Source organism: Grammomys surdaster, unplaced genomic scaffold (genome assembly GCF_004785775.1).
Source record: "Grammomys surdaster isolate TR1022 unplaced genomic scaffold, NIH_TR_1.0 207, whole genome shotgun sequence".
NCBI lineage: Eukaryota > Metazoa > Chordata > Mammalia > Rodentia > Muridae > Grammomys > Grammomys surdaster.
In genome coordinates this window covers 1,445,552-1,473,182 of record NW_021604652.1, presented here as the reverse complement: position 1 = coordinate 1,473,182, position 27,631 = coordinate 1,445,552, and the positions used below count along the sequence as shown (strand labels likewise).

General features: G+C 39.0%; 1 protein-coding gene and 1 pseudogene across 2 annotated transcripts in view; both read left to right on the top strand.

The window, feature by feature from the left end:
- The window catches only part of Uprt (uracil phosphoribosyltransferase homolog), a 34,920-nt gene extending 11,903 nt beyond the window's left edge, over window positions 1-23,017 (top strand). The window contains exons 3-9 of one of the 2 annotated variants that reach the window (XM_028771451.1): window positions 636-678; window positions 3,509-3,547; window positions 4,684-4,753; window positions 5,812-5,874; window positions 8,150-8,311; window positions 15,313-15,411; window positions 17,150-23,017. In XM_028771451.1, coding sequence (XP_028627284.1) covers window positions 636-678; window positions 3,509-3,547; window positions 4,684-4,753; window positions 5,812-5,874; window positions 8,150-8,311; window positions 15,313-15,411; window positions 17,150-17,256 — 583 coding nt within the window. In that variant the 3' untranslated portion in view covers window positions 17,257-23,017. The remainder of the gene's footprint in view (window positions 1-635; window positions 679-3,508; window positions 3,548-4,683; window positions 4,754-5,811; window positions 5,875-8,149; window positions 8,312-15,312; window positions 15,412-17,149) is intronic. The other variant, XM_028771452.1, reaches the window with a different exon arrangement.
- A 532-nt stretch (window positions 23,018-23,549) lies between these two features.
- On the top strand, window positions 23,550-24,150 carry LOC114624505 (annotated as a pseudogene).
- The last annotated feature ends 3,481 nt before the right edge of the window (window positions 24,151-27,631 follow it).

Below are 27,631 nucleotides of genomic sequence, written 5' to 3'. Positions count from 1 at the left end.
TATTGCCTGAGTACCTCAGGATAGGGTGGTATTAACCAGAAGGGAATGCATAAGAAAAATGACAGAACAAAATATCTAGGGAATGAAAAGGAACAAGTCATAAATGATTTGGGAAATAGGGCTTAGAAATTAAGTTACACATTCTTGAAAGCAATGACAAAAGCAGGAGACTTATTTTAACACGTATAATTCCAAAAAGGACTAGAGACAAAGTAGATGGGTTATTTATCCCTATTGTGTGCCTAGAAAGGAAGGCGAACTGAAGGGAGAGTGGAAGAAGCTGGTTTTCTTACTCTAAAGTTTTCTTCTCAATTTGAGCTCTTAGCCTTGCTGTCATCTTCCAGAGGAATCTGATTTCTGAGAGCTCAGTGGGGACTGCATGATCTTTTCAATTCCTATCTTGAGTGATGATACCAAGTAATCAAATAAACATTTCCAATAATACTTATGAAGTCATCTCATCTTAATGTGTGCCTCCTAGTAAAAGCATATTGCCTCAACCATAGTCTGCACACTAAGCGTTTCAGCTTGTAGTATGTAATAGGACTTAACATCAGTGTTAGTATGTGTATTAAGTTATATTTTACCTTGAAGCTCGAATGTAGACTAAAACTTGTACTTTTTTTTTTCTTTAGGACAGCCAGTAGAGGGGACTTCATGTTTTCTGCGGATCGCTTGGTAAGTGGAGGCTTTCCATTTCATTTCATTATTATATGCAGTGATATAATCCTGGTAGGCCAGAGGGCCTGTTTGTTGTACAGCATTCTAGGATTGAGAGAGATTGTAGTGAGTAACCAGTTGTCTTGCTGGGCTTCTGAAGTGTTCTTTCCACTACAGCATTAAAGCACTGCCTCACTCCCTTTTACTCCAAAGCATTGCCTATGAACCCAATTCCTTGTTGTTCTTAGATGGAGCTCAGCAGTCTGGTTCTCAGCAGCTCATAAAATGTCTTATCTTAGGGCAATGAATTGAAGCACATTAGATGAAAACTATATATGCTCTGAGACCTAGCATTCACCCTTGTGGTATCAGCTAATGTACAAAAATTAGTGTAATATGTGTGTATGTGTGTGTGTGTGTGTGTGTTTTACCATATGAGTTGCTTTTGTTTTGCTTCTGCCCTGTGGTATAGTCACAATATAAAATTCTACGTTGGATTGTCTATCCCTTCTTCAAGGGCATCCTATCAAGTCCTGAGAAAGCCCAATCTTTCTATAGTCAGTGTCATCTCAGATGCTCTCAGGCTGAATTGCTTTGCCACAGATTTTCAGTCTTATGTCAATACCTAAGTGTGCTCCATTCTTGGAATGAAATTGATAATTAGTTGCTATGCCTAAAGTTCTTCATTAATGAAAATAAACACTGGGCACATTTTAGGCTCTGCGCTAGACTATTTTGGGAGAGAGGAGATAAAACAGCTAGAAATATAGATATGGTCCCTGATCTTGTTGAATTTACAAACTTAACGCTATCGTCAGTACTTAGTTTAAGAATGAAATGTGGCTTATTAACTTTGTAGGTATAATCAGATCATAGAAAATAGTTATAAAAGGAAATATGAAAAGAAGGTACTTTTAATTTTGATTTTCCCTGGAGCATATACTCTAAAGGGCTGTAGGCAACCCGTCTTCTGCTTTTGGCTTTACATATACTTGGTTGAGAGACCCAATTCTATTTAAACTTTTTTTGGCTTTCATGGATAGTAATAACTGTTAGTAACAGTAGGAGAAATATGGTTGCCATTCCTGGGGCAGTAGCCATTGTCTGTCATATTTTCTTCTGTGTATGTATGTGTATATATGTATGTTTTTGGAGGTACATATGTGTGTGCTTGCACATAGAAACCAGAGGTCAACCTTGAATGTGGAGGCCAGAGGTCAGTCTTGGTTGCTTCTCAGGAGTCATCTACCTCTTTTTTTTTTTTTCATCCTGGGAACTAGGTCTCACCACGGAGGATAGGCTGGCTGGCCATCAAGCCCTCCAGAGACTGTCCTGCCTTGAGGGCTATAAATCGTATGCCACCACTTGTGCTTTTGCTTTTTATGTGGGTTTTAGAGATTCAATTCAGCCTTCTTTTATGTTTCCTGCAAAACCAACCAACCAACAACAACAAAGCCAAAAATATTTTTTAGGAGTTAGGAACTTCTACCTTAAGGGCAGAGAATAGGAGTCTCTGTCCTCAGGTGTAAAAATGTTCAGCTTTTGTTTGCCTTCTTTCTTTTCTTTCTTTTTCTTTTCTTTCTTTTTTTTTTATTCTTTTAGGGACAATTTTTTTTCCAGAACGGCCTCAGAAATTCTGGGCTCAAGCATTCCTTCTGCTGCAGCTTTCCAAGTAGCTGGGATGACAAGCCTAGTGGCAGATGCTTGGGTTTCTTCTTTTTGATATAGAAAAGAGGAGTCAAGTTCACGGATGCTTTAAACTGCTTCTCTGAGCTAGCAGGCGTTATATCCTAGCCAAATGAGATATGTGGCATACTTCATGGAAGGATACAGCAATTTGGACTTCTCCACTCTTCGAAGTTTGCTTTGAAGGACCATTGTTGGGGTGGGGTTTGGGGGTCTATTATGGTTGTGGTAGCAGCTACAGCCATTTGTATTTTTACTATTGAAGATCTCTAGTATACCGTCTCCTCAATACAAGGGTCTCACGACTGTAGGAAATTGACATTATTCTGAGCTTGTCAGGAGTTACTTCCTACAGTTCTTTACAATTGAATTAATTTGGGGGAGACTGGTGAAGATTTCAATGAAGGGCTTGAATTGTACTGGGCACATGCTGTACCACTGAGCTACACCCCACCCCTGAAAAGAGATTTTAGTCTTTTTTTTTTTTTTTTTTTTGGTTTTTCGAGACAGGGTTTCTCTGTGTAGCCCTGGCTGTCCTGGAACTCACTCTATAGACCTGGCTGGCCTCGAACTCAGAAATCCACCTGCTTCTGCCTCCCAAGTACTGAGATTAAAGGTGTGCGCCACCACTGCCCAGCGATTTTAGTGATTCTTCTAGTTTTATGCCCTCCTCTAACTTAGATACAGTAATCTCCACACCTGGGTTTATATATTTTTTATGTATTTGAAAATTTTATATATGTAATTTTACAATGTATTTTGATTATATCCACCCTTCAGTCCCCCTCCAACTCCTCTCAGACTTTTCCACCCAACTTCATATTCTCCTTTTTCCCATAGCCTACTAAATCTAATTTATGTTACCCATAGGCACCTGGGTGTGAGGCCATCCACTGGGGTATGGTCAACGTTTCAGTGGGCCACACCTCTAAAGAAAACTGACTCACCCTTCTTCAGAAGCCATCAACTGACAGTAACTTCTCAAGTAGGAGCAGGGCCTTCAGAGCTCCTCCCACCTGTATGGGGAGTGTTGACTGGCTTGATCCTTTGCCTGTCTTGTCCAAGCAAACACAGCTGCTGTGAGCTCATGACTGCAATATTTCACAGCAGTCCTCTTCAGTCTCCCGCTCTGCTCTTACAGACATGATAATTTCTGTCCTAGAGTTTCAGAGGATGGGGCAGGAAAAAAGGCTCTTTTGAGGTATGTCTCTAGAGGAGGGAGATATGGGCTTTTCAAAGAAAAAAAATTCTTCCCTGTAATTGTCTCTTAAAGAAACATGAATAGCCAATTCCTTGGTAGCAAACAGTGAGTGTGTTCTTGCATATGCTATTCAAAAGGTTTCTGGGCACATTCTCTGATTCTGCAGGCAGACAAAGTGATGAGCCATTTCCAATTGATCCTTCTAATGGCAGCAGGGTGATGTGTTGTGATAACACGGAATGAAGCATCGTACTTCTCCCTGCTGTTCCTGATTCTCAATCATTAATGTAATATTGATTGGAGAAAATGTGTGATACAGGCTCAGCACTGTCTTTGTTATAGTGGGCTCTGGCTGCTCAGATCTCACTGTGAGAATCTGCTTCCGGTAGTTTTTAGTGATGCTTTTCTTTATACCACGTATTATAATTGCTATGAGACTCATAAAACTTTGTTTTAAAGTTTTTAGAAAACTCTTTCTTTACTGTGTGTGCATGGGTGTGTGTGTGTGCACACCCACACATGCCATAGTGGATACATGTGAAAGTCATAGTACAACTTTTTGGGAGTCAGTTTTATCCTTGTACCTGCTTATCTACTTGGTCTTCATAGTACTTTTCTTTAGCTGAGACGTCCCGAGATACCCTACTGGATCCTCCTTTACACCTAGTAAATTGCTTCAGCCAGACCATCTATTTCATTTTTTTTCACAATGACTTTTAGATTTTATTTACATTAAGGTAGACCTCTGTTAAAAATGAATTCAAGTTCATTTTTAAATTTCAAAGATTTCAAAGGGACTAAGCAAGGTAGAGAAAGTCCAGGTGGATATTTTGCACAGTAAGCCATAATGTTATTACTATTAATGATGTTTTTAACACAACTCTAGTTGAAGTTATATGCTTTTCATATTCTTCACTGAATCAGAAGGCACACTAATGCCCTTTGGTGACAGTCACGTGTCAAATGGAGGTTGGATACTTAGCAACAAGCAATATGGCATTTAGATCTATCCCTGCGTTTAATACATGTTGGGGGACCCTCTTCCTACCTCCCTAACCTAAGCTGTGAGATCCTGAGTCTAATCTGATAGCAGGAGAGTCTCTGCAAGCTCTGAACTTCTTTCTTTGTCCTTCTAGATCAGACTTGTTGTAGAAGAGGGATTGAATCAACTGCCATATAAAGAATGTATGGTGACCACTCCAACAGGTAACCAGGGCTTGTGCTCTCAAAGTTTCCTTATAAAAATTCTGAGCTAGGCTGGGGTTGGGGGAGGAAAATGGAAGGAAGGCATTCTGTGTAAAATCAGTGTGAAAAATGAGAAGTTTATGTATAACTGCTTTAAAAAAATCTTTAAAAACAAAGAGACTTCTTGTTAAGACAACTACATAGGTGACTTTTTGTTAATGGCTTGCTTGTCAATTCAAGTTAAAGGTTATTACATATTCTTCAGCATGCAGGTGTTGCTTCTGATGGCAGCCCATGGGGACCAGAGTTAAGAATTGCTGGCAGCTTATCTTCACCTCTGTGGGGAAGCTGCTGGTGTTAACAAATGCAGGAGGCTGGTTCAGCGTAGAAACTCCAGGTTAAGAAAGAGATGAGATGTGAAAAAGAAAGCTAAAAATGATAAGATTTGGAGATGGTGCTTTGTTCTAATAAAAATAGCGCACAGTCCCCCTTCCAGAGATTTGAAATTCGGATTTGCTTTTTTTTTCCACAAATGATGGAAAACTTCTATTCAAAGGGTTGAGAATGAACAATTGAGGGCTGAGCTTGTTGCATCATAATTGACACAATTCAGGATGAGACCAAGTTTTGGTCTATTCAAACTATTTCAGCCTGTTTCTTCTGCTTTTAAGGCAGAATGAAGGCTCATAAGAAGGGATGGAATGAGGAGGCTTTCTGCTGTGGCTCTCAGTGGGACCCCGGCGTGAATTGATGGGGTATCTAGTATTCATGGACTGCAGTGATTCTCCTTTGAATTCAATTTGGAGGATGTGTATGTGAATATTGTGCTATAATAAGTCCTATTCCGACTTCATGAACTCCTCCTCTCCCAATTATTCTCACAGGTTTCTTCTGAGGCATTAAGAAATAACTATGAAAAATCGTGACTCATTACTTTCACAGAAAACCCAAGGTGTTATAGAATGTGTCAGGACAAGGGTAGCTCCGTACTCATCTGCTCTGAACCATGAGCACCTTATAGAATATGCACAGTGTGCCCATGATAAAGCATCTATTTTTTTCATTTTATTTCTTAACAGGGCACAAGTATGAAGGAGTGAAATTCGAGAAAGGAAATTGTGGGGTCAGCATAATGAGAAGTGGTAGGTTTGCATGTGTATGATTTTGTTTCTTTCATGCATAGAAACGGTTGCTGTTTTCTGGGAGAGAGGAGGGCTGGCTTGTCATAATTGCAACCTGCCTTGGCTTCAATCTCACCACCTGTGTTGCCTATCCTCGTGGTGCCTTGGAGTCATGGCCTGTGTGCTGCTAAGTTGGGCTAATTGTAATTGCACGCATCTTCCCCAGTGGCCTGCTCCCACGAGCAAGCCAGCTTTTTAAAAGACTCAAAGGAGGGTGGGAGGATGGGAGGACAGGATGCTGCTGTCTTGGGGAGAACGGTTTGCAGACTGAAGGAATGTGGCATAAATTACATTCTTTCTGAAGAAGAACATTTGGATACCTGGCAGGAGAAAATGTCTCCTCTGTTTTTATCTGTGTTGCAGGGAACTCTGCCAAAAGCTGGACTGAATGACTTATTTAATATTTTAAATTTTATATTCGATGAATCTGTGGCTATCTAGGCAAAAGCACCTAGCTGTCTTTAGTGCTAGCTATTTCCGCTTACTAGTCTTACACATTTTGTATTGGTGCTTTGAGTCCAACCGAACAGCCTAAGAATCAACTTTTGTGCAGCAAAATGGCATGCCTGTGATAAGAATGTGTACTGGTTATGCAGGAATGTTTTCTCTTCAGCAAACTGAACTCTTTTTTTTTTTTGCACAAGAGCTGGAAGCCTCACTTGTTTGTGCTGGAAACAGATGGATTTTTAAAAACATATAAACATTGATTTTTCTCTAGCTCTGGTTGGGTTCGTGGACAATTGAACACTTCAATTACTAAAGGAGTTTTAGCCTTTGCTTTTTACAGGAAGACAGCTATTAGGCAATGCCAACATTCTTAGGATAGTGTTTGTTAGTATTTGAGGTTGTTGGACATATGGATATGGTTTCTTCTCAACTCCTTCTCTGAGAGTACCAGATAATTCAGGGAGGCAAAGGCCAACTTGAGAGGGAGTATTTTTGTTTGTTTGTTTTGTCTTTTGATGATTTCTGTTTTGCTACTATGGCTTGAGTCCAGAATCTTGTATACAACATGTGTATAACACACCATCACCATCAAACTCCATCGACAGTTTTGACATAGTTGTTTTCACTCTTAAAAGCCACTTTTTTTGGTAAAAAAAAAAACATTTAGAAGAAACTAGTTACACTAATGCTCTAACGTTTCCTCTTAAACTTAAATGGAAAGTTAATTTAAGGAAAAATTAAGTAAATATCAATACTAAGAGAATTTCAAAGTAATATAAAATCTTGAAGACTCCATGAGAACCATTGACTTTTGGAAAATACTTCTTCAAAGGAATTCAGACTCAGAAATAGTCCTGTATTTGCGGGCAGGGGAGATGTCTCAGTGGTTAAATCACCTGCCAAACAGGTGTGAGAACCGAAGTTTAGTAAGTGTGGCAGCCTGCCTGTAACTCCAGTACTCAGAAGGCACAGTCAGGGGATCCCTGGAGCAAGGTGGCTAGCCAGATTAGTCACATCAGGAAGCCCTGTGTTCAACTGAGAAATCTTGGCTCAAAGAATAAGATGAGGAGTGATTGAGGAAGACTTTTGAAGTCTAAGTTGAGCTTTCACACGCATGCTCAGAGCATGCGCACCTGCATACACATGTGTGCCCATACACATGCAAACATCTCTATACACATTATGCACATAGACACATACAAAAATGTAGCTTGTATTTAAAAACCAATGCAATGGGGGTCAGGTTGGTTCTCTCGGGGGAGAACCATATGCTACCTTTTCACTATCGGCAGTGAAACTTTTGTCAGCGAAGTCATTGTTGAACTGAGTGATGAATCCTGGAGCCACCTTTGTGCAAAGGGAAATAAATCCTTTGGCCTGCAGCCCCAACTCTTTCAGGAATCTTTTATATTTTTCTCAGATGAAAGTGATAAATTCTGGTGGCTTAAAAATCTTTAAAAATAAGAGGGAAAGTATCTGTGATGCTGAAGAAGCTCAAGGAACAACCCGGTCAAGCCTTTATTTCTGTAATCATGGAAGCATGACAGGTCCATAGCTTATAAGCAAACAGTAAGCATAGCTTATTGTGGTTTCATTGAGCAGCCTTTCATCTGCGTTCACTGAGTTCCCACTGAGAATAAACTATGAGCATAGTAGAAGAAAAAGGATGCTTCTGCCTCGATGGTGCTCTTTTTGTATTAATAGCAGTGAAAAACTCTGCTTCAGTCTTTTCTTGCATTTGCACTCTATCTGCCACAACCCTGTTGTCCTTTTCTTTCCCTTCTTCAAGGTGAGGCAATGGAACAAGGTTTGCGAGACTGCTGTAGATCCATACGGATTGGGAAGATCCTGATTCAGAGTGATGAGGAGACACAAAGGGCCAAAGTATATTATGCCAAGTTCCCCCCAGACATTCATCGAAGAAAAGTCCTTCTGATGTATCCAATTCTCAGTGAGTGGCTTGAGTTGCATTTGTAATTTTTTGTTAGAGTTGAAATTCAAGTTAGTGCCTACCTCCTACACACCCTTATATAAAAGGCAAAAAAGGCTTCTAAATGTGTTTTCTCTGTTGGATTTGGAGTTGCCCTGGGCAGTTCACTGGGAAATTTTTATTGTATAATAAGGGAATATACATTAGTCAAACTTTGTTAGCTCCAAAGAACATCTGTCTTGAAACCAACACATTGAAGCAAAAGACCTAATGAGGCAAAATATATAGAACACAGTAAATATATTGGATCATGTCCTGTTTCTACCTTAATGAGCACGGCAGTGATTTTCTCAAAGTTTTAACATCTCCACAGGAATATTTATCTGGTATTCTGTTCTTTTTCATATCACGGTCTCTCAGGGAGGTAAGCAGGGGTGATGGTGGTGTTAAATTTGGTATCTCAAGCAATAAATGAGTTTAGAGCTTGTTGTACATTTAGTGCATGCTCATGTTCTGTCCATCATTAAAAATAACATTGACAGCTGTTGGGTGGAGCCTCTCAGAGGACAGTTATGCTGGGCTTCTGTCTGCAAGCATAACAAACCATCATTAATATTGTCAGGGATTGATGTTTGCCCATGGGATGGGTCTCAAGTTGGGCAAGTTATTAGTTGGTCATTCCCTCAGTCTCTGCTCTATCCCCTGTCCCTGCATTTCTTGTAGACAGGATAAAATTTGGGGTGAAAGTTTTGTAGGTGAGTTAGTGTCTCTGTTGCTCCCCTGGGGATCCTGCATGGCAACAGGAGGTGGCCTCTTTAGGTTCCATATCCCCAAAGAAGTGAGTTACATCTAGGGCTACCACCATTGATTCTTAGACACCTCCCTTATCCCAGGTCTCAGTCTTGTGCTGGGGATGCCCCTACCTCCTCACCCCCATCAGTTGCAGACTTCCATTTCTTCTCATGGCCATTTAGCCATCTCTCCTGTCCTTCCTCATACCTGATCCTGAACCCCCTCCCCATTCCCCTCCCTCCTAGTTTCTTCCCTCCATCTGCCTCTTATGACTATTTTAGTCCCCCTTCTATGTGAGATTCAAGCATCCTCGCTTGTGAGTTCCTCCTTGTTTAGCTTCTTTGGGTTTGTGGAGTATAATATAGTATCTGCATTTTTGGCTAATATCAACTTATAAGTAAGTACATTGCATACATGTCCTTTTGGGACTGGGTTATCTCATTCAGGATGATATGCTCAAGTTCCATCCATTTGCCTGCAAAATTCATGATGTCTTGGTTTTTTTTTTTAATTTATTTTTTCTCAAATCGTAATTCATTCACACAGGGGTTATAAACACAGAAAGGCAGGATGTGGGGAAGGGAATGACACTGGAGTGTGGGTGTTGAGGGGGAATACAGATATCATCAGAACTGGGTATTGGCTGGGTGAAGGTTCAGGGGACAATTCACTATGACTCTGCTTATGACTCACTTGTCCTTATCTAAGTTAGTATTGTCTGCCAAGGCTACCTATTTACAAGGTCTATGACTACTCAGGCTTGTAAATTTCCACAAAAGCTGCCTGTTTACATTAGCTTATAGCCATCTGTTTCAATGTTTTTCCACTGAGACCCAAGACTTGGTGTTAGTATACATGTATGACAGGCCTATTGCTAATTTTAGGCCTATGGCTGATTTTAGGCCTTCAGTATGTAAGCAGGGCTGCCCCTGACATCTCCTTCCTTTAAGTATAGAGGGGCTGTGGCAATTCTAAACTTGCGAAGGCGAGGATAGAGGCATGACCTCCAGTAATTGAAGGGGACCTTGTAATGGCTCCAGTCCTCCTGTCATTGTCCAGTGAGGCATGAGGGCCATACCCATCCAGATGTCTTTTTCCTGGAGAGGGGATACTTTTGACATCAACCCCTATGCAGTCAGGCTTGTCCCTCAGGGAACCCAGATAGATATTTTTATCTTTTATTGATATTCCCTTGCAGTGCTTAGCCTCGCAGCCTAAGCAAGAATTCAGATCACCCGTCAGAGGGGGTTCTGGGTGGCCCCTCTCTGCTTGGTCTAGGGGCGGAAGTCCCCCCTTTTAGTTTGGGTGGAGATGGGTTTTGGAAACACCCTATATAAAGTAACAACCTCATCTTGAGTCTCGTGGTCCTCCATAGCTAACTTATGATAATGTATCTGAGTAGGTTTTGCTACCAAATTATTTATCTGTTGTATCACAGAGTTAGCCTATTTGAGGGCCAGGGACCAGCAGAAATAAGCAAAAAGAACCCAAATAATGGTCCCAAATGTGAGGAAATAGGGTTGACAACCTTGGAGAGGCTGAAAACTAATTCTTGTACCAGCATTCATCTGTCTCTTTCTCTCTCTGATTTTTCTTAGGGCCTTCAGTACCTATTTCATGCTCTGTTTAACCCTCCTTGTCTTGTCTATGTAAAGGCAACCTTCTTCTTTAAGGGCTGTACACAGTCAAGAGCTGTACACAGCCTTTTCTATTGTACTAGAGTAAATCAAGTCCAATAAGGATCTTTGCGATTTTAGGAAGTCTCTTCAGACAGCGAAACGAGGGATTTCTTCAGGTTAGTAATGTCAATCTCTAGCTGTTTGATGTTCTTGTCAGTGGCCCTTCAAAGGTCTGAATAGTATAAGTTCAGAGGCCAGCATCTGGATTAGAACTTCTAACAGCAGATATCAAGAGTGATTCATTTTTACCTGAAGGGGATTCTCAGGGAGATTTCTCTTCCCTGGATGTAAGTTGTTATTTCTTTGAGTTTGTTTATATAGTGGATTACATTGATGGATTTCCGTCTACTGTACCAACCCTGCATTCCTGGGATAAAGCCTACTTGATCGTGATGGATAATTGTTTTGATGTGTTCTTGGATTTGGTTCGCTAGAATTTTATTGAGTAATCTTGCATCAATGTTCATAAGGGAGATTGGTCTGAAGTTCTCTTTCTTTGTTGGGTCTTTGTGTGGTTTAGGTATAAGCGTAATTGTGGCTTCATAGAATGAATTGGGTAGTGTACCTTCTGTTTCTGTTTTGTGGAATAGTTTGAAGAGAATTAGAATTAGGTCTTCCTTGAAGGTCTGATAGAATTCAGCACTAAAACCGTCTGGTCCCGGACTTTTCTTTGTAGGGAGACTTTTAATGACTGCTTCTATTTCTTTTGGGGTTATGGGACTGTTTAGATGCTTTATCTGGTCCTGATTTAACATTGGTAACTGGTATTTGTCTAGAAAATTATCCATTTCAGCCAAATTTTCCAATTTTGTTGAGTATAGGCTTTTGTAGTAAGATCTGATGATTTTTTTAATTTCCTCGGTTTCTGTTGTTATGTCTCCCTTTTCAGTTCTGATTTTATTAATTTGGATGCTGTCTCTCTGCCCTCTCATTAGTCTAGCTAAGGGTTTATGTATCTTGTTGATTTTCTCAAAGAACCAGCTCCTGGTTTTATTGATTCTTTGGATAGATCTTTTTGTTTCTATTTGGTTGATATCAGCCCTGAGTTTGATTATTTCCTGCCGTCTAGTCCTCTTGGGTGTATTAGCTTCTTTTTGTTCCAGGTCTTTCAGGTGTGTTGTCAAGCTACTAGTGTATGCTCCCTCCAGTTTCTTCTTGTAGGCACTTAGAGCTATGAATTTTCCTCTTAGCACTGCTTTCATTGTATCCCATAGATTTTGGTATGATGTGTCATCATTTTCATTAAATTCTAAAAAATTTTTAATTTCTTTATTTCTTCCCTTACCAGGAGTAGGGTGTTGTTCAGTTTCCATGTGAATGTGGGCTTTTCATTGTCTTTGTCATTTTTGAAGACCAGCTTTAGACCATGGTGATCTGATAGGATGCAGGGGATTATTTCTATTTTTTTTTATATCTGTTGAGGCCTGTCTTGTGCCCAATTATATGGTCTATTTTGGAGAAGGTACCATGAGGTGCTGAGAAAAAGGTATATTCTTTTGCTTTAGGGTAAAATGTTCTATAGATATCTGTTAAGTCCATTTGGTTCATAACTTCTGTTAGTTTCACTGTATCTCTATTTAGTTTCTGTTTCCATGATCTATCCATTGCTGAGAGTGGGGTGTTGAAGTCTCCCACTATTATTGTGTTAGGTGCAATGTGTGTTTTGAGCTTTAGTAAGGTTTCTTTTATGAAAGTGGTTGCTCTTGTATTTGGCACATAGATATTCAGAATTGAGAGATCATGTTGGTTGACTTTTCCTTTGACAAATATGAAATGTCCTTCCTTATCCTTTTTGATAGCTTTAAGTTGATAGTCGATTTTATTCGATATTAGAATGGCTACTCCTGCTTGTTTCTTAGGGCCATTTGCTTGAAAAATTGTTTTCCAACTTTTACTCTAAGGTAGTGTCTGTCTTTGTTGTTGAGGTGGATTTCCTGTAAGCAGCAAAAAGCTGGGTCCTGTTTCCATATGCAGTCCTTTTAGCCTATGCCTTTTTATTGGGGAATTGAGTCCATTGATGTTAAGAGATATGAAGGAGAGGGTGTTGTTGCTTCCTGTCATTTTTGCTAATAGTGGAGACATCGTTTGTGTGGTTATCTTTTTTTGGATTTGATGGAAAAGGATTATTTTCTTGCTCTTTCTAGGGTATGATTGCCCTCCTTGTATTGGAGCTTTCCTGCTATTATCCTTTGTAGAGCTGGATTTGTGTGAAGATACTGTGTAAATTCAGTTTTGTCATGGAATATCTTGGTTTCTCCGTCTATGGTAATTGAGAGTTTGGTGGGTAAAGTAGCCTGGGCTAGCATTTATGTTCTCTTAGGGTCTGTATGATATTTGTCCAGGATCTTCTGGCTTTTATAGTATCTGGTGAGAAGTCAGGTGTAATTCTGATAGGTTTGCCTTTATATGTTACTTGGCCTTTTCCCCTTACTGCTTTTAAAATTCTTTCTTTGTTTTGTGCATTTTGTGTCTTGATTATTATGTGACGGGAGGTATTTCTTTTTTGATCTAGTCTGTTTGGCGTTCTGTAGGCTTCTTGTGTGAGTATGGGCATCTCCTTCCTTAGGTTAGGGAAGTTTTCCTCAATAATTTTGTTGAAGATATTTACTGGCCCTTTAAGTTGGGAATCTTCACTCTCATCTATACCTATTATCCTTAGGTTTGGTCTTCTCATTGCATCCTGGATTTCCTGGATGTTTTGTGTTAAGAACTTTTTGCATTTTGCGTTTTCTTTGACAGTTGTGTCAATATTTTCTAATGTATCTTCTGCACCTGAGATTCTTTTTTCTATCTCTTGTATTCTGTTGGTGATGCTTGTGTCTATGACTCCTCATTTCTTTCTTAGGTTTTCTATCTCCAGGGTAGTCTCCCTTTGTGATTTCTTTATTGTTTCTACTTCCATTTTTATGTCCTGGATGGTTTTGTCCCATTCCTTCATCTGTTTGTTTGTGTTTTCTTGTAATTCTTTAAAGGATTTTTGTGTTTCTTTAAGGACTTCATCCTGTTTTCCTGTGTTCTCCTCAAGTTTTTTGATAGTGTTATTTATTTCCTTCTTATAGTCCTCTATCATCATCATTAGAAGTGATTTTAGATCTGGTTCTTGCTTTCCTGGTGATATGGGGAGTTCAGGACTTTCTAATGTGGGAGAACTAGGTTCTGATGATGGCAAGTACCTTGGGTTGCTGGTGCTTGTGTTCTTGCGCTTGCCTTTTGCCATCTGGATCACCTTTGTGCTATCTGTGCTGTCTCCGACTGGGACCTGTCTTTCCTATTATCTAGGTTGTGTCAGAACTGTTTGGGATGGGTTTTGCTGCTGGGGTTAGAGCTGAGGCCCAAGATCTTCTCCATGCTCAGGTGGAAACCGGAAGGGGCCGGGGCTCTGGGTCAGGAGTGGATTCCTGGGTCCCAGTGGGTCCCGGTTGCTCCCTGATTGGGGCAAGTATTGCCACTTCCTAGCCTAAGATACTATTTGGGTTAGAGCTCCTGAGAGCCCCGCTTCCTCTGGTTTTCGTGAGATTGGGTGCAGAGCTGACTCCCGGGATCTGGAGTGCTCGGGCCCAGACAGGATGGAATCCATGCTCCGGGCCAGGAGCGAATTCCTGGGTCCCAGTGGGTCCCGGTTGCTCCCTGTTTGGTGCAAGTGCTGCTTTTTCCTTATCTGGGGTGCTGCCTGAGTTAAAGCTCCTGGGAGTCCTTCTTTCTCTCGGTTTTCTAGGGTTGGGTACGGAGCTGCCGCCTGTGACCTGCTCTATGCTCGGGCCTAGACCGGAAGTCTCAGATGTCTTGGTTTTTAATAGCTGAATAGTATTCCATTCTGTAGATGCACCACATTTTCTGTATCCATTCTTCAGATGAGGGACATCTGGGTTGTTTCCAGTTTCTGGATATTATGAATAAAGCTGCTATGAACATAGTTGAGCAAGTGTCTTTGTGAGATAATAGGAGGAAGGATTGTGGCCCCTAAACGGATAGTTACTCCACAGGAAGACAAATAGAATTAACTAACCTGGGCTCTTGGGACTCTCAGAGTCTGAACCATTAACCAAAGAACATACATGGGTAGACCTAGACGTCGCTGCACATATGTAGCAGATATGTGTTTAGCTTGATCTTTCTGTGAGTCTGGAACAACTGTAGCAAGGAATATCCTAAAAAGCTGTTGCCTGTACATGGTATATATTCTACTAGCTGGGCTGCTTTGTTTGGTCTCAGAGAGGAAGTGCCTAAACTCATAGAGACTTGAAGTGCCAGGGTTGGGTGGATAGCCAGGGTGACTCCCCCCCCCCACCTGCTCAGATGGGAAGTGGAGGGAGGATGAGGAAAGGATTGTGGGAAGGGGTGACCAGTAGGGGAATAGTGAGTGGGATATAACGTGAATAAGTAAATGTTAAATTAAAAATAAAAATATAACGTTGATAAAGAACAAACATTTTCAAATGAAGCTTTCACTAGTCATATCTTATGTTAAGATTACTGTATTGCCATTAATTTAGAAATATTTCAGTATAGATGTCCACATTGCTAATAGGTTTGCTTACCTTTTTGTTTTAGGTACTGGAAATACTGTAATCGAAGCTGTAAAGGTTCTTATAGAACATGGCGTTCAACCCAGTGTTATTATCCTACTCAGTCTCTTCTCCACCCCCCATGGTGAGTTTTTTTTTGTTTTTTGTTTGTTTGCTTGTTGAGAAAGGGTTTCTCTATGTTAACAGTCCTGGCTGTCCTGGAACTTGCTCTGTAGACCAGGCTGGCCTGGAAGTCACAGAGATCCACCTGCCTCTGCCTCCTGAGTGCTGGGATTAAAGGTGTATACTACTCACCTGGCATCCCATGGTGAGTTTAATCTGCAGCTATAGGTTAGGCTACAGCTAGTCATGAGATGAGTAAATGTGTATCTCTCTAGGCTGTCATCCCAAGGAAAAATATAGTTGTATGTCCATATTAAATCTATTTTTGGTACTTAGGACTTGTGTTTGTTATCTCTAAACTTGGTGATAACACTAAACTCACAGAGGATGTGACAGTATGCATAAGACAGGCTCAGTCCCAGCATGGAGGAAAGGAAGGTGGGCACATGCAGGAGCTACTGGCATTTGAGAGTCAGGTTTTGAATGGTTTGACCCCTGGAAGGAACACATAAGTGAAAGAAAAAGAACGCAGACACACAAGAAGTTGGGTGGGTAGGGTGTGGAGAGGGAGTATGAATAGGATCAAAATCTATTCTATGAAATTCTCAAGGAATTAATTCGAATATAAAGAAATATTGTGGAATGTTATTAGTAAGTTTAAAGATGACCAATACAAATTATAACACTAACTACCCAAAGCAGACTTAGCTTCAACATAAAACCTTCCTAATCACTGATATTGAGGTCAGAGACTTTGACGTCAATGTGAGTGATTAGGAAGATATACAATGCTATTTCAATTTATGTTTCAAAATGCACACACAGTACTAATATTGGTTATTTTAGGGTGTAACTCTAAATAATTTTCATTTTTAAGTTTTTTTGGGGGAACACTTTCTAAGCTTTCTTCAATGAATTCATATTTGTTTCATAATTGAAAGAGAGATAGATGGCTTTTCAAGTTAGGCTGTTCCCTCATTTCCAAGCAAACTGGGAGAAGTCAGCATGTGCGTTAGAAAGGCTATTCTCAGCAGGCTACTGTGCTGTAATTGTGGCCTATTGGATTGCTTTGTTCTTTTGTAACCTAAATGTACCTGTAATTTAAATACTAGTGGTGACAAAGGGTGATTTGCTTGATTGTCCATTGTATGTAGCACTGGTGACATGGAAAACGTTAAGGTAATCCAGTAATTATCCACCTTTGGCAAAAGAAAAATAATCTCTTTAGTTGAAATTGTATTAATTGGAACAGTGTACCACTGTTTAGCATTAAAACTGAAAAATCCACATTGTGTAGCAGTTTTCAAGGCAGCTTTTTGGTTTGGGGTTCCAGCCAGTCTAAACTCCCTGCCTGGCCCCATCACCTAAAGCTAGAATCCTTTTGTCTAAACAGCCAGCATTCTCTTATACACCAAAGATGCCTTCACACTTGTTTCCCATTGCTGCACTCTCATTTCCTGGGATTTTCCTTTGAGGAAGTGCCATATTACTTGATTCTAGCCGAAGCTGATATAACTGAATAATTTGATTTTAAGACCATATTACTGAGTGGGCAGGAACATGGTCTGAATTACTAGCAAAGCTTTTCAGATACCAGACATTATATAAAGAGATTAAGCATGCCTAACTCAGTATCCACAGATGATTGTTTCCTGTTTTCTGTCAGAATAAAGTCTGAAGACAGTGATTATACAAGTTATGAATTCTAACTAGCATTACTCAGAATTTTGCAGTAATAACAATTATTTTTATTTTTGAAGGTGCCAAATCAATCATTCAAGAATTTCCAGAGATCACAATTTTAACTACTGAAGTTCATCCTGTCGCACCTACACATTTTGGACAGAAATACTTTGGAACAGACTAAGTTATTAAAGGAAAATGGAATGCCTTGCATAATAATATGGTTGCAAATGGATTTCATATCTGTTTTTGCTAATTTGAGAAATAATGGAGAAAACATGTTAGGAATGCCTTGGAAATAGGTATGGAAGTTTATTTATTTGATGTGGCCATTTCTTCACAGGTGGTACCAAATTCAACAATGAAGCACAACCACAGTGCTTAGAAAAGATGGAAATTTTAATTGTATGGTAATAGAAATCACTGAATCCTCAGTTAGTACATGGAAACTGTAGAACTTGTGACCCCTCTCTCTTGGTTTGGAAGTTGCTTGCAGCTACAAAGAAAACCCAAATGAGAGTTAGTTCTTTAGCAAACTGCAGTTTACATTTTCCTTACTGTGCTTTAGCTCTAGAGTGTTTTCCTGTATGTGGCTCTTGTGGCTCTTGTCACCCTCTGTACTATATTCTCTCTCTCTCTCTCTCTCTCTCTCTCTCTCTCTTCCTCCTCCTCCTCCTCTTCCTCCTCTCTCCATTTATATATACACATGCAGGTACCTTGGAAGAGAGAGAATGAGAGTATGTCCTGGAATTTTATGTTGCCATTTATGTCCTCGCATAATTTGCAGACCCAGGATGTCTGTTTATCTCCTCAGTTAAGCCGTTGTGTTCCTCACGGCTCATTTCTCCAAGTGGGCATTGAGGGAAGGTGATTGCCAAGCTGTAACACAGTGAAAAGCTGTAGGGCCTTTTCAAAAACTGAGTCTGTAACGTGAGTCTACAGAGTCTGAACCACAATGCCCGATGCTGACCCAAAAGAGCTCAATCAGCCCTCTACAAAGAAATTGGTGGAGAGTTTTCTAAGGTATGGGAAAAAGTGGAGGCTTTGCATTTTGTGGCCAATAAGTAAATCAACACAGTTCTTTTGTTATTGTTGTTTTTAAAGACATGGTTTCTCTGTGTTCCTCTGGCTGTCCTGGAACTCACTTTGTAGACAAGGCTGGCCTCGAACTCATAGAGATCTACCTGCTTCTGCCTCCCTAGTGCTGGGATTAAAGGCATGCAGCACTACACAATATGCAATACAGTTCTTTTTAATTTAGTTATTTTTACTAGTTGCCTTTGGTTTGGAACTTAGTTATTTTGCATGTTTTATGACTATACCTGTATTAAAGTAGAGAGTATATATGTCCTTTCAAAATATATAAGATTTGTATGTGCTCATATTTAAGCTTCTGAAAGGGAGAGGAAATAATCTTAGAATCAATCTTTGTACTTTTGAAATGTGCTTATAAAACCTGGATTCCCATTTTACATTGATATTGTGGTGGCTGGGTGATTACTTGATTAATTACACTCTCATGGCCCCTCAGACAGCTGTTGTGGGACTCTGTTCAAAAGTATAAGAAAAAGTACATGGAAATTTCTTAGAACTGAAGCTGAAAAGATCAGTGAGGCCCAAGGGAGGAAAGTAACCTGGAGTAAATGGAATGGATTTTACCTTATGGTTCTAACCCACTAAGCTTAACTGTACTTTTACTTTCGTTGTTGTTGTTTCTTTGAGACAGAGCTTCTCTGTGTAGCCCTGGCTATCCTGAAACATGCTCTGAAGACCAGGTTAGCCTCCAACTCAGAGATCTACCAGCCTCTGCCTCCCAAGTGCTGGGATTAAAAGTGTGTGCCACCACTGCCCAGCTACTTTATTTTTGAAGACTATTATGTAATCAAATTAAAATTCACCTAAGAGTTCTTCTATAGCAGAATGTTACCTTCAAGTTCTTCCATAATTCTTTTATTTTTTTTTTTGAGATAGGGTCTTATTGTATATTCCTGGCTGGCCTGGAACACACAGACATCCTCCTGCCTCTTGAGTGTTGGGATTAAAGGTGTGCTGAAAGTTATAATTACATTTGTTATTAGGTGTCCTAAGAATGATGTGAGTGCAACTTCAGATAGACCAGCTCTGTTGACATTGTTATTGCACTGAATCAGTTGGAAAGATGCTGCTCACTTGCCTGGGTGTGGTAGGAGGATTTCAACACTGAGGCTAGCATAAGTAACTGAATCATATCTTGTTTAAAAAAAAATCGTTTTGGTCACTAACCTAAGAATTGCTGTGACTCAGTTGAATTGGTGCTTGTCTTGGCTGCAGTATTTTCTTTGAATATGGAATAATTTAAAACCATATTTTGTAGGGATAAAACCATATTTTAAGCAAATTCTTTTTTTTTTGAACCATGTGTTCTGTACCATAGGCAGGCTTTGAACTTGCTGAGTAGTCAGCTCTGACCTTGAACTTCTGGTCTCACTGCCTTCTCGGATGAAAGGCTTACCACCAGCATCCCCATTTAAAACACATTCTTTTTCTACCATTAACCATTTAGATTTAAATGTCTGTTGCATTTCAGCAATAAACATGATTAAAAGTTAACTACATCTGATTCCTTCCCACATGGAAGTTTAGTCTAAACAGTAGGAATTATTCAGTAAGGTCATATTCCCCTCTGATGCTTGTACCCTACACTCCTGCAGATATAACGCTGCTCTCTGAATTTTGGAATGTTTCAGCAAATAAATTCGTACTTGCAGGGCTAATCACTTGCAGGACTCTATTTTCTAAAGTCAACATAAGATTAACGAACTATTAAAAGTAAGATTGACTTTAGCGACTTGAACTTCAAAGCAATATAAATTGTGCAGATTCTTTATTGAAAAATAGAAGCTAGAGCAAAATGACATGCACATAACACAAAGCTGTGATTCTCAAAGTATGGCACGCATCATAATTATTTAGAGGGCTACAGATTGCTACACCCCACCTTTACAGTTTCTGATTCAATGTCTTGATTTCCAACATTGCTTCTTTTTATAATATAGGCATTTAATGATTTTTAAAGCTTCCCCTGAGGATTTAGCTGATTTTTGATATGTTTTCATTTTAATTCAAGTGAAAATATTTTCTTTTTAAATTTCTTCACTCCAGTATTATTTAGAAGCATCAACCAATTGCAAATACTCCTATCATTTTCCATATTTCTCTTTGCTATATTATTTGTTAATTTGCTATGTTAATTGTTATGATTTGAATCCTTTCAATTTGCAAGATTTTAGATATAGCATCTTATCCATAAACCATTGTATTTGGTAAGTCTACTTCCTACCAACGTGATTACTTGGAATGTATGCATATCCTGTATTGTTTGCTGTGAATTTCAAGTTAAGTTGGTTGATAAAGCTGTTCAAATATTCTGTTTCGCTGATTTTTCTTTCCACTTGTTCTATTGATTATTAGGAGAAGGATGTTGAAAGCTCAGACTAAACGTGTTGTATTTATTTCTTCTTTCAATTTTATGAAGGTTTTGCTTTGTGTATTTTGAAGTGCTCTTGTTAGGTGACTGTTAGGATGTTTGTAGTGTCTTGATGCTATGACCCTTTACCACCGTGAAATGTTTCATTTTGTACCTTTGTGCTGAAATCCCAGATTTCTTTTGACTTGATTTACTTTTAACATGCTTATGTCTTAATGTGAATTTCTCATAGGCAGGTTTAGAGCTACATCTTGCTTTTTAAAAACCCATTTTGACAGTGTCTGCTTTTCGTTGCAGTGTTTAGATGATTTTTGTGTGATAAAATTATTGAAATGATTGAGTTAGATCTACCGTCTGGCTATTTCTTTCTATATTTACTTTTTCTTTATTTCCACCTTTTTGATTATTATTTATGATTCTATTTTATGTCTTCATGACATTTGTGTCAGCTCTTTCCACTAAGTCCACTCTCCAGGACCTTGATTCAAACCTTTCCCCTCTCTCTATTATGTAGCTCTAGCTGTCCTGAAACTTACTGTGTAGACTAGGCTGTCCTTGAACTTGTAGTGCTGGCACTAAAGGCATATACCACCACACTTGGCCAGCCTTGTCTCCCTTAAAGGAGGACTGCTGTATTTTTCTGAGCATTTACATTTAATACAGCAGTTGTATACCAGACAACTGATAGAATTAATAGCATGAGTATATCCAACATTTGGAGGATTCTATGCAAAATATAGACTTGAAGCAGTTAATCCATTTATAAAGCCACTATATACATCTCAATATTTTTATATTAATCTGATTATTTTCCCTTTGTCTATCATTATTTGAATGTTATAAGCTCATATTAATTTGTTAATTGAAACTGCTTATCGTATTAATTTAACTACATCTAGCTTCTAATATCAGTCATTTTCCATTGATATCACATCTCGAGGAAGCTTAAATTAAGTTGCTCAATACATATAATTATCAGTGCATTCTGTGACCTGTTTAATATACTTGAATTCCACCAGCACTGTTCACCTTCCACCATATCACACAGAGATAGCATAGTTATTTTATTTTGCAGGTCACTCAGATAACCATTATACTTTTCCCCAAATAATTGGCTCTTGACCAAGTGCCAGATATTGTTAAGGAAAGGTGATGTCACAGTTGAACAAGATTTGTTTATGACCAGGTTCCAAATCAATGTTTTAGTTTATTTGAGCTGTTGTAACAAAATACCAGACTGGGTGGGTTTTTTATTTTTCATGACAGGGTTTCTCTTTGTAACAGTCCTGGCTGTCCTGGAACTAGTTTAATAGACCAGGCTGGCCTTGAACTCAGAGAGATCCACCCTCCTCTACCTCCTGGGTGCTGGGATTAAAGGCATGGACCACCATTCCTGGCAGGGCTGGTTTCTTATGGTAAATCCAAGGGAATAGTTTAGAATTATTTCTACTTCTGCTGTAAAATCAAGTACAACTTCCTTTGCTCTGTTCTTGGGGTGAGGGCAGGCAGTGCATAATAATGTAAGTGGTTTTTACCTTCAGAGAACTTATAAGTTTGGAAGTTTATAGGAATTTTGCAAGTGTTGATGTGCCATTGTCTATCTTGAAGGGCTATTGATTCATATCTGGGTCAGGCTCCAACTGTTTTAAATTGGTCTAAAGACCCTATTTGTTCAGGCCTTTGCCTAACTGTGAGTATAACACTGTCCAGCTTTATTCAAGGAATCTTCCTGTCCAAGGTTTCTAAAGCCTTTCCAGGCTGATCCCGGTCTTCTGGAAGAGTTATCCTTCTACTGATTTAATCTACATAACTTACCATTTTCTTTTGAATACCATTCATTAAAAGGAAATCCCCTTTGCTCTAGCAGTCACACTACTGAGTATGTAAGCAAAGAGAATGAAATTACCATACTGAAGAGACATCTGCACTCCCGTGTTCATTGAAGCAGTATTCTCAATAATTAAAAAATAGAAACAGCCAAAGTGTACATCACATGATAAATGTATCAAGAAAGTGTGGTGCGTTTATATGATAGGTTTCCACCATAAAAAGGAATGAAATCCTGTAATGGAACTGGAGATTATGTTAAGTGAGTGAAACAAGCAAGTCACAGATTAACACTATATGATTTCTGCTCATGAGAAATGAAAAATGATCTTATACAAGTTGTTACCAAAAGCTGGAGATGCCCAAATGGGGAAAGGTTGAACAAGGGTCACTAAATTATAGTTACTTAGAAGAGAGTTCTGCTGTGCTATTACATAGTTGTGTGTCTGTAGATCATTAATGTACTATACATGAAAATTAGAAGAAAATATTTTGTTAAGTTTTTACTATGAAGAAGTGATGAGGAAAGAGATAAACATGATTTAAATATTATACAATGTCTACATGTATGGAAATATATCTCATTAATATGTAAACATTTTCTTTATGGATCACTTAAAATAAATGTAAATAAATGAAAAATAATAACTGAGTTTATTTTTCTTCTTTTATTTATATTTTTTCTTTTATGAAAATTAATTTCTTTCTATTTTGAAAATTTCTTTCTTTCTTTCTTTCTTTCTTTCTTTCTTTCTTTCTTTCTTTCTTTCTTTTCTCTTCCCTCCCTCCCTCCCTCCCTCCCTCCCTCCCCCCCCCCCCCCCTACCTTCCTACCTTCCTTCCTTCCTTCCTTTCAGAAAAAGTCTTACTCTAGAGCCCAGGCTGTCCCTGTCTTTCTAGTTACTATATAGGCTAGGCTGACTGAGTCAACACACCTGGCTGTTTGATTTTTGATGCCTAAACTGGTACTTATTTCTCACATAGCTCTCTTTTGTCCTGTGGACTAATGTTTAATCCACCAGGCATGTTGCTGTCATTGTAATTGCCTTGGCGCAATTAGCAAACATATTTTGTACCAAAAGATGTTGGGTCTTTCTAGTAAGATTATGTGGATGTTAGTCATGCTTAGAAATAATTTGTTCTCTCTTTCCTTTTTGATGTACTTCTCAAGATCCTCTTGTTATCATGGGCTACTTAGTCCCAGCCTAGTGCTATCAGTATTGTAAGAATCTTAGAGTCTCACTTCTGCCAAGCCATCCCTGATGCTAAGATCTGCATGTTTGACTTTGGACAGAACAAGTGATTGAATTCTTACTTTGTGTCCACATGGTGTCAGATAAATATAAGCAACTCTCCTCTGAAGGCCTGGAAGGCCACCTGTACTTAGGCCAACAAGTACACAGTAAAGAGTTATGGCAAGGGTGGCTTTCATAGACAAACAATGCTCTGACTTTTCCTTGTCATCTGCATCAACACAATGTCCTGTGTTGGGGCTCCATGTAGGTATGCTTAGGCCTCAGGGAAGCTCCAGGGCACATTGACCAAGTCATCATGTCCATCTGTATCAAGCTGAAGAATAACGAACATGTGATTGAGGCTGTGTATAGTGCCATGCTCAAGTTCCCTGGATCCAGAAGATCTACATTTCAAAGAAGTGAGCCTTCACTAAATTTAATGCAGATGGATTTAAAGACATAGTAGCTGAGAAGCGGCTCATTCTTGATATGAGGTCAAATATATTCACAATCCAGGTCCCCTGGACAGGTGGGAGGACCTGTACCCCTAGGGACTTCCACAGTGCTCTCCTATACCACACAAATCATATTCAGTAGTAAATCTCACATCCAGTCAAAACAAAAAGAAATAATTTATTCTGTATAAGCTATAAAGACCTCACCTAACCTTTCTTGTCTTAAGGTAGTCATTCCCCATGGGATTTGAACCCAGCAAGAAGACCTTTTACTTAGTCCCATCATGAACACATTGTCTCTGTCTTTTTAAGGATTTATTGTATTTTTAGTTATGCATATGTGTGCTTTTTTTGTGTGGGTATGTGCACAGGGGTGTGTGTGCCCATGGAGTCCAGAAGAAGGCTTCAGATCCTCTGGAGCTGGCAAGAGGCAGATGTGAGCTGTCCAGTGTTGGTGCTGGGAACTGAACTTGGGTCTCCTTCAAGAGCAGTCCATTACTCTTATTCATGGAGCCATCTCTTTAGTCCTCAACTTTGTTTTAATAACTTTGCATTTTCAGAATCAAGGATAATTTGCCTTTATACACAGAATACTTAGTCATCACAGGCAGTGACTACATTCATAATAGCTAACCATCTTTCTAAGTGGTGATCAAAGTTGATACTTGCTCAGTCATCTGTCTATCCATTGTATATGGCATAGTTTGATGACCAGATGAGGAATAATTCTGGAAGTTTATCCCCAAGTGACAACCTTTGTACTAGATGTAACCAGGAAAAAAAGCATTGGAGGTGCAGAGTATAAAGCTTAGGGCCTCCTGACATGGTAGGTTAGTGATCTACCAAGTTAGAGCCCTACCCCTGTAACCTGTACTTTAAGAATAAAAACACACTGGTTTATTTCTAGGGATCCATCATAGCTGTTATGGTTTGAATTTGAAATGTCCTTTATAAGGTCACTTTTAAAAGGAATTTATTTTTAAAGCTTTCATGCAAGTAAGTGCTGTATGTTGAGGATATATACCCATATCCCTCATCTCTTTGCTCACCCATCCACCTGTTAGACATTTCCATTTCTACTTTCCTGTCATAAACATGATTTTACATGCTTGTGTTTTGAACCTTGTTCCTCAGGTGGTGGTGCTCCTTTGACGGTCCACTGAAGCTTTAGGAAGGGGGGGGTCTAGCTAGTGGTAATAGGTTGCTAGGGGCAGGCCTTTCAAGATTATGTATAGGTTAGCTCCTAGTTGCAGTTGCTTTCTGCTTTTCTGATCTGCTGTGATGTGAGGGACCTCTACAACATACTCCCATAGCCAGGAATTCTGCCGTATTTTCTTTATCACAATGGACTGCTGGGGTCTGAATCCAGGGCCTTGCCACATAGTGGGCTAGTGATCTAGCACTGAGCTGCTGCTTCAGCCCTATGGTTGATTATAACCTGCATATCCTCACCTTAGAAAGGAACATCATTGACTGTTGACTCTCAGGGGCAGTAGTAGCAGCCTGAGTCTAGCAAGAGGTTTCCTTTCAGTCAATACTCATCTGTATAGAGTTGCACAGACCCAGATTCACTGGGATATCATTTTTGGTTAATTCAAACTTTGCAAAATAGAGTGGAATTATAACTTATCCCATTAATAGAAGTTAAAATAAATTTGGGCATAAAAGTTTAATGGCATAGGTACAGTAGTTCCTCCTGCATTCCAGAGGGATGAATTATAAGGCTGCTGTGAACGGAAAACTAGGATAATACCAAACCACAAATTCAATTCCTCTTTCTATCTTAGCCAAGCACTTGTCATGCTGCCCCTGTAGTTTTTATAGTTTCAGGTGTGACAGCTAAACTAACACAAATTTCTTTTTCCTTCTTTGCAATTTCATGGGTAGAGACTCATTCCTACTACAGATTTTAGCAGCTTCAAAATACTTCCTTGTTGTTTCCTCAAGTCCAGAACTTTCACCTTTTCACTTAAAGCGCTTTATCACTTTTCTTTGGCATATCCAAATGGAAAATATCACTATTTTACTATTTAGGGACTGTTATTAAGTAAAATAAGGGTTAATCAAAACAGAACACTATGATACTGAAATAGTTGATCTGATCATGAGAATACCTAAGTGACTAAAATGGGTGGATAGTATATGCTGCATGGAAATGCTGAACAAAACAAGGATTCACATCTTGAAAAGGCAGAGCAAAACAGCATGAATTTTTCACAATATTCATAGCTGTACATTTCAATTCTTTTCTTTGTATCCACGTGTGTGGTGCTAAGGATTGAACACAATGTCCTGTGCATTCTAGGCAAGCTATTTACTGCTGGCCCAAGTTCAGAACAGAGAAAAACATTTGTCTATGGACTCACAATTTTACTTCATTATACTCTGTATCTATCATGCTCACTTTGATTGCGGAGGCTTTATAGGGCATCCAGGCATCATAAAGTGGGTTCTCTTACTTTGCTATCCTTTTTCTTCGTTGTTTGGCTATTTGGAGTCTCTTGTAATTGGTTATGAATCTTAGGACTAAAATGAGGCATTGGGATTTTGATAGAGATTACAATGAAGCCATAGTTCTCTTTCGGTAATACTGATATTTTACTATGAAGGTTTCTAATCTATGAACATGGAATGTCTTTCCATTTACACATCTTCTTTACCTTCTTCTTTATAGTAATGTTTTGTGATTCCCAGGCTATAGGCTTTTATCTCCTTGGTTAAATTTATTTCTAAATATTGAAATCCTTTTATGGTATTATAAATGGATTTTTTTCTTAACTTCCTTTTGAGTTTGTTCATTGCTAGAGTGTAAAAAATGCCAGTATCGTGTGTGTTGATCCTATATTCTTCAACTTGGCTGAATTCAAAAATTACTAATTTTAATTTTTGGTGTATATTCATTAGAATTATTCCATATATAAGATCATATCATCAACACACAGGGACCATCCTCTCTTCCTTTCTGGTTTGGATGATGATTCTTTTTCCTAGTGGCTGGAACTCCATGCCTATGTTGAATAAAAGTGTGAAAGCAAGATTATTTATTGTAATTGTCTTAGGGAAAATAATTTTGTATGACCACTATTGGGTATAATTATAAAATTTTCCTCTTTATCTCAACTAACATTTATCTTTAGTTTTTAAAATATTATTTTTTTCTTGGTTATGGTGGCATACACCTTTAATCCCAGCACTGGGGAGGCAGAGGCAGGTCAATATTTGAGTTTGAGGCCAGTCTGGTCTACAGAGTGACTTCCAGGATAGCCAAGGATGCAAAATATACCCTGTCTTGAAAAACAAAACAAATAAAAATATTTATTTTTACATGTATGAGATTTACCTACATGTATGTATGTGTACCATGTGTATTCCTGGTGACCAGGGAGGCCAGAAGAGGGTATCAGAACTCCTGGAACTGGAATTACAGATGGTTATGGACTGCCTTGTGGGTGCTGGGAACTAAACTCATTCCTCTACAAGAGTACCAAATGCTCTTAACCACTGAGCCATATCTCTACCCCCTCAACATTTATCTATCTATCTATCTATCTATCTATCTATCTATCTATCTATCTAT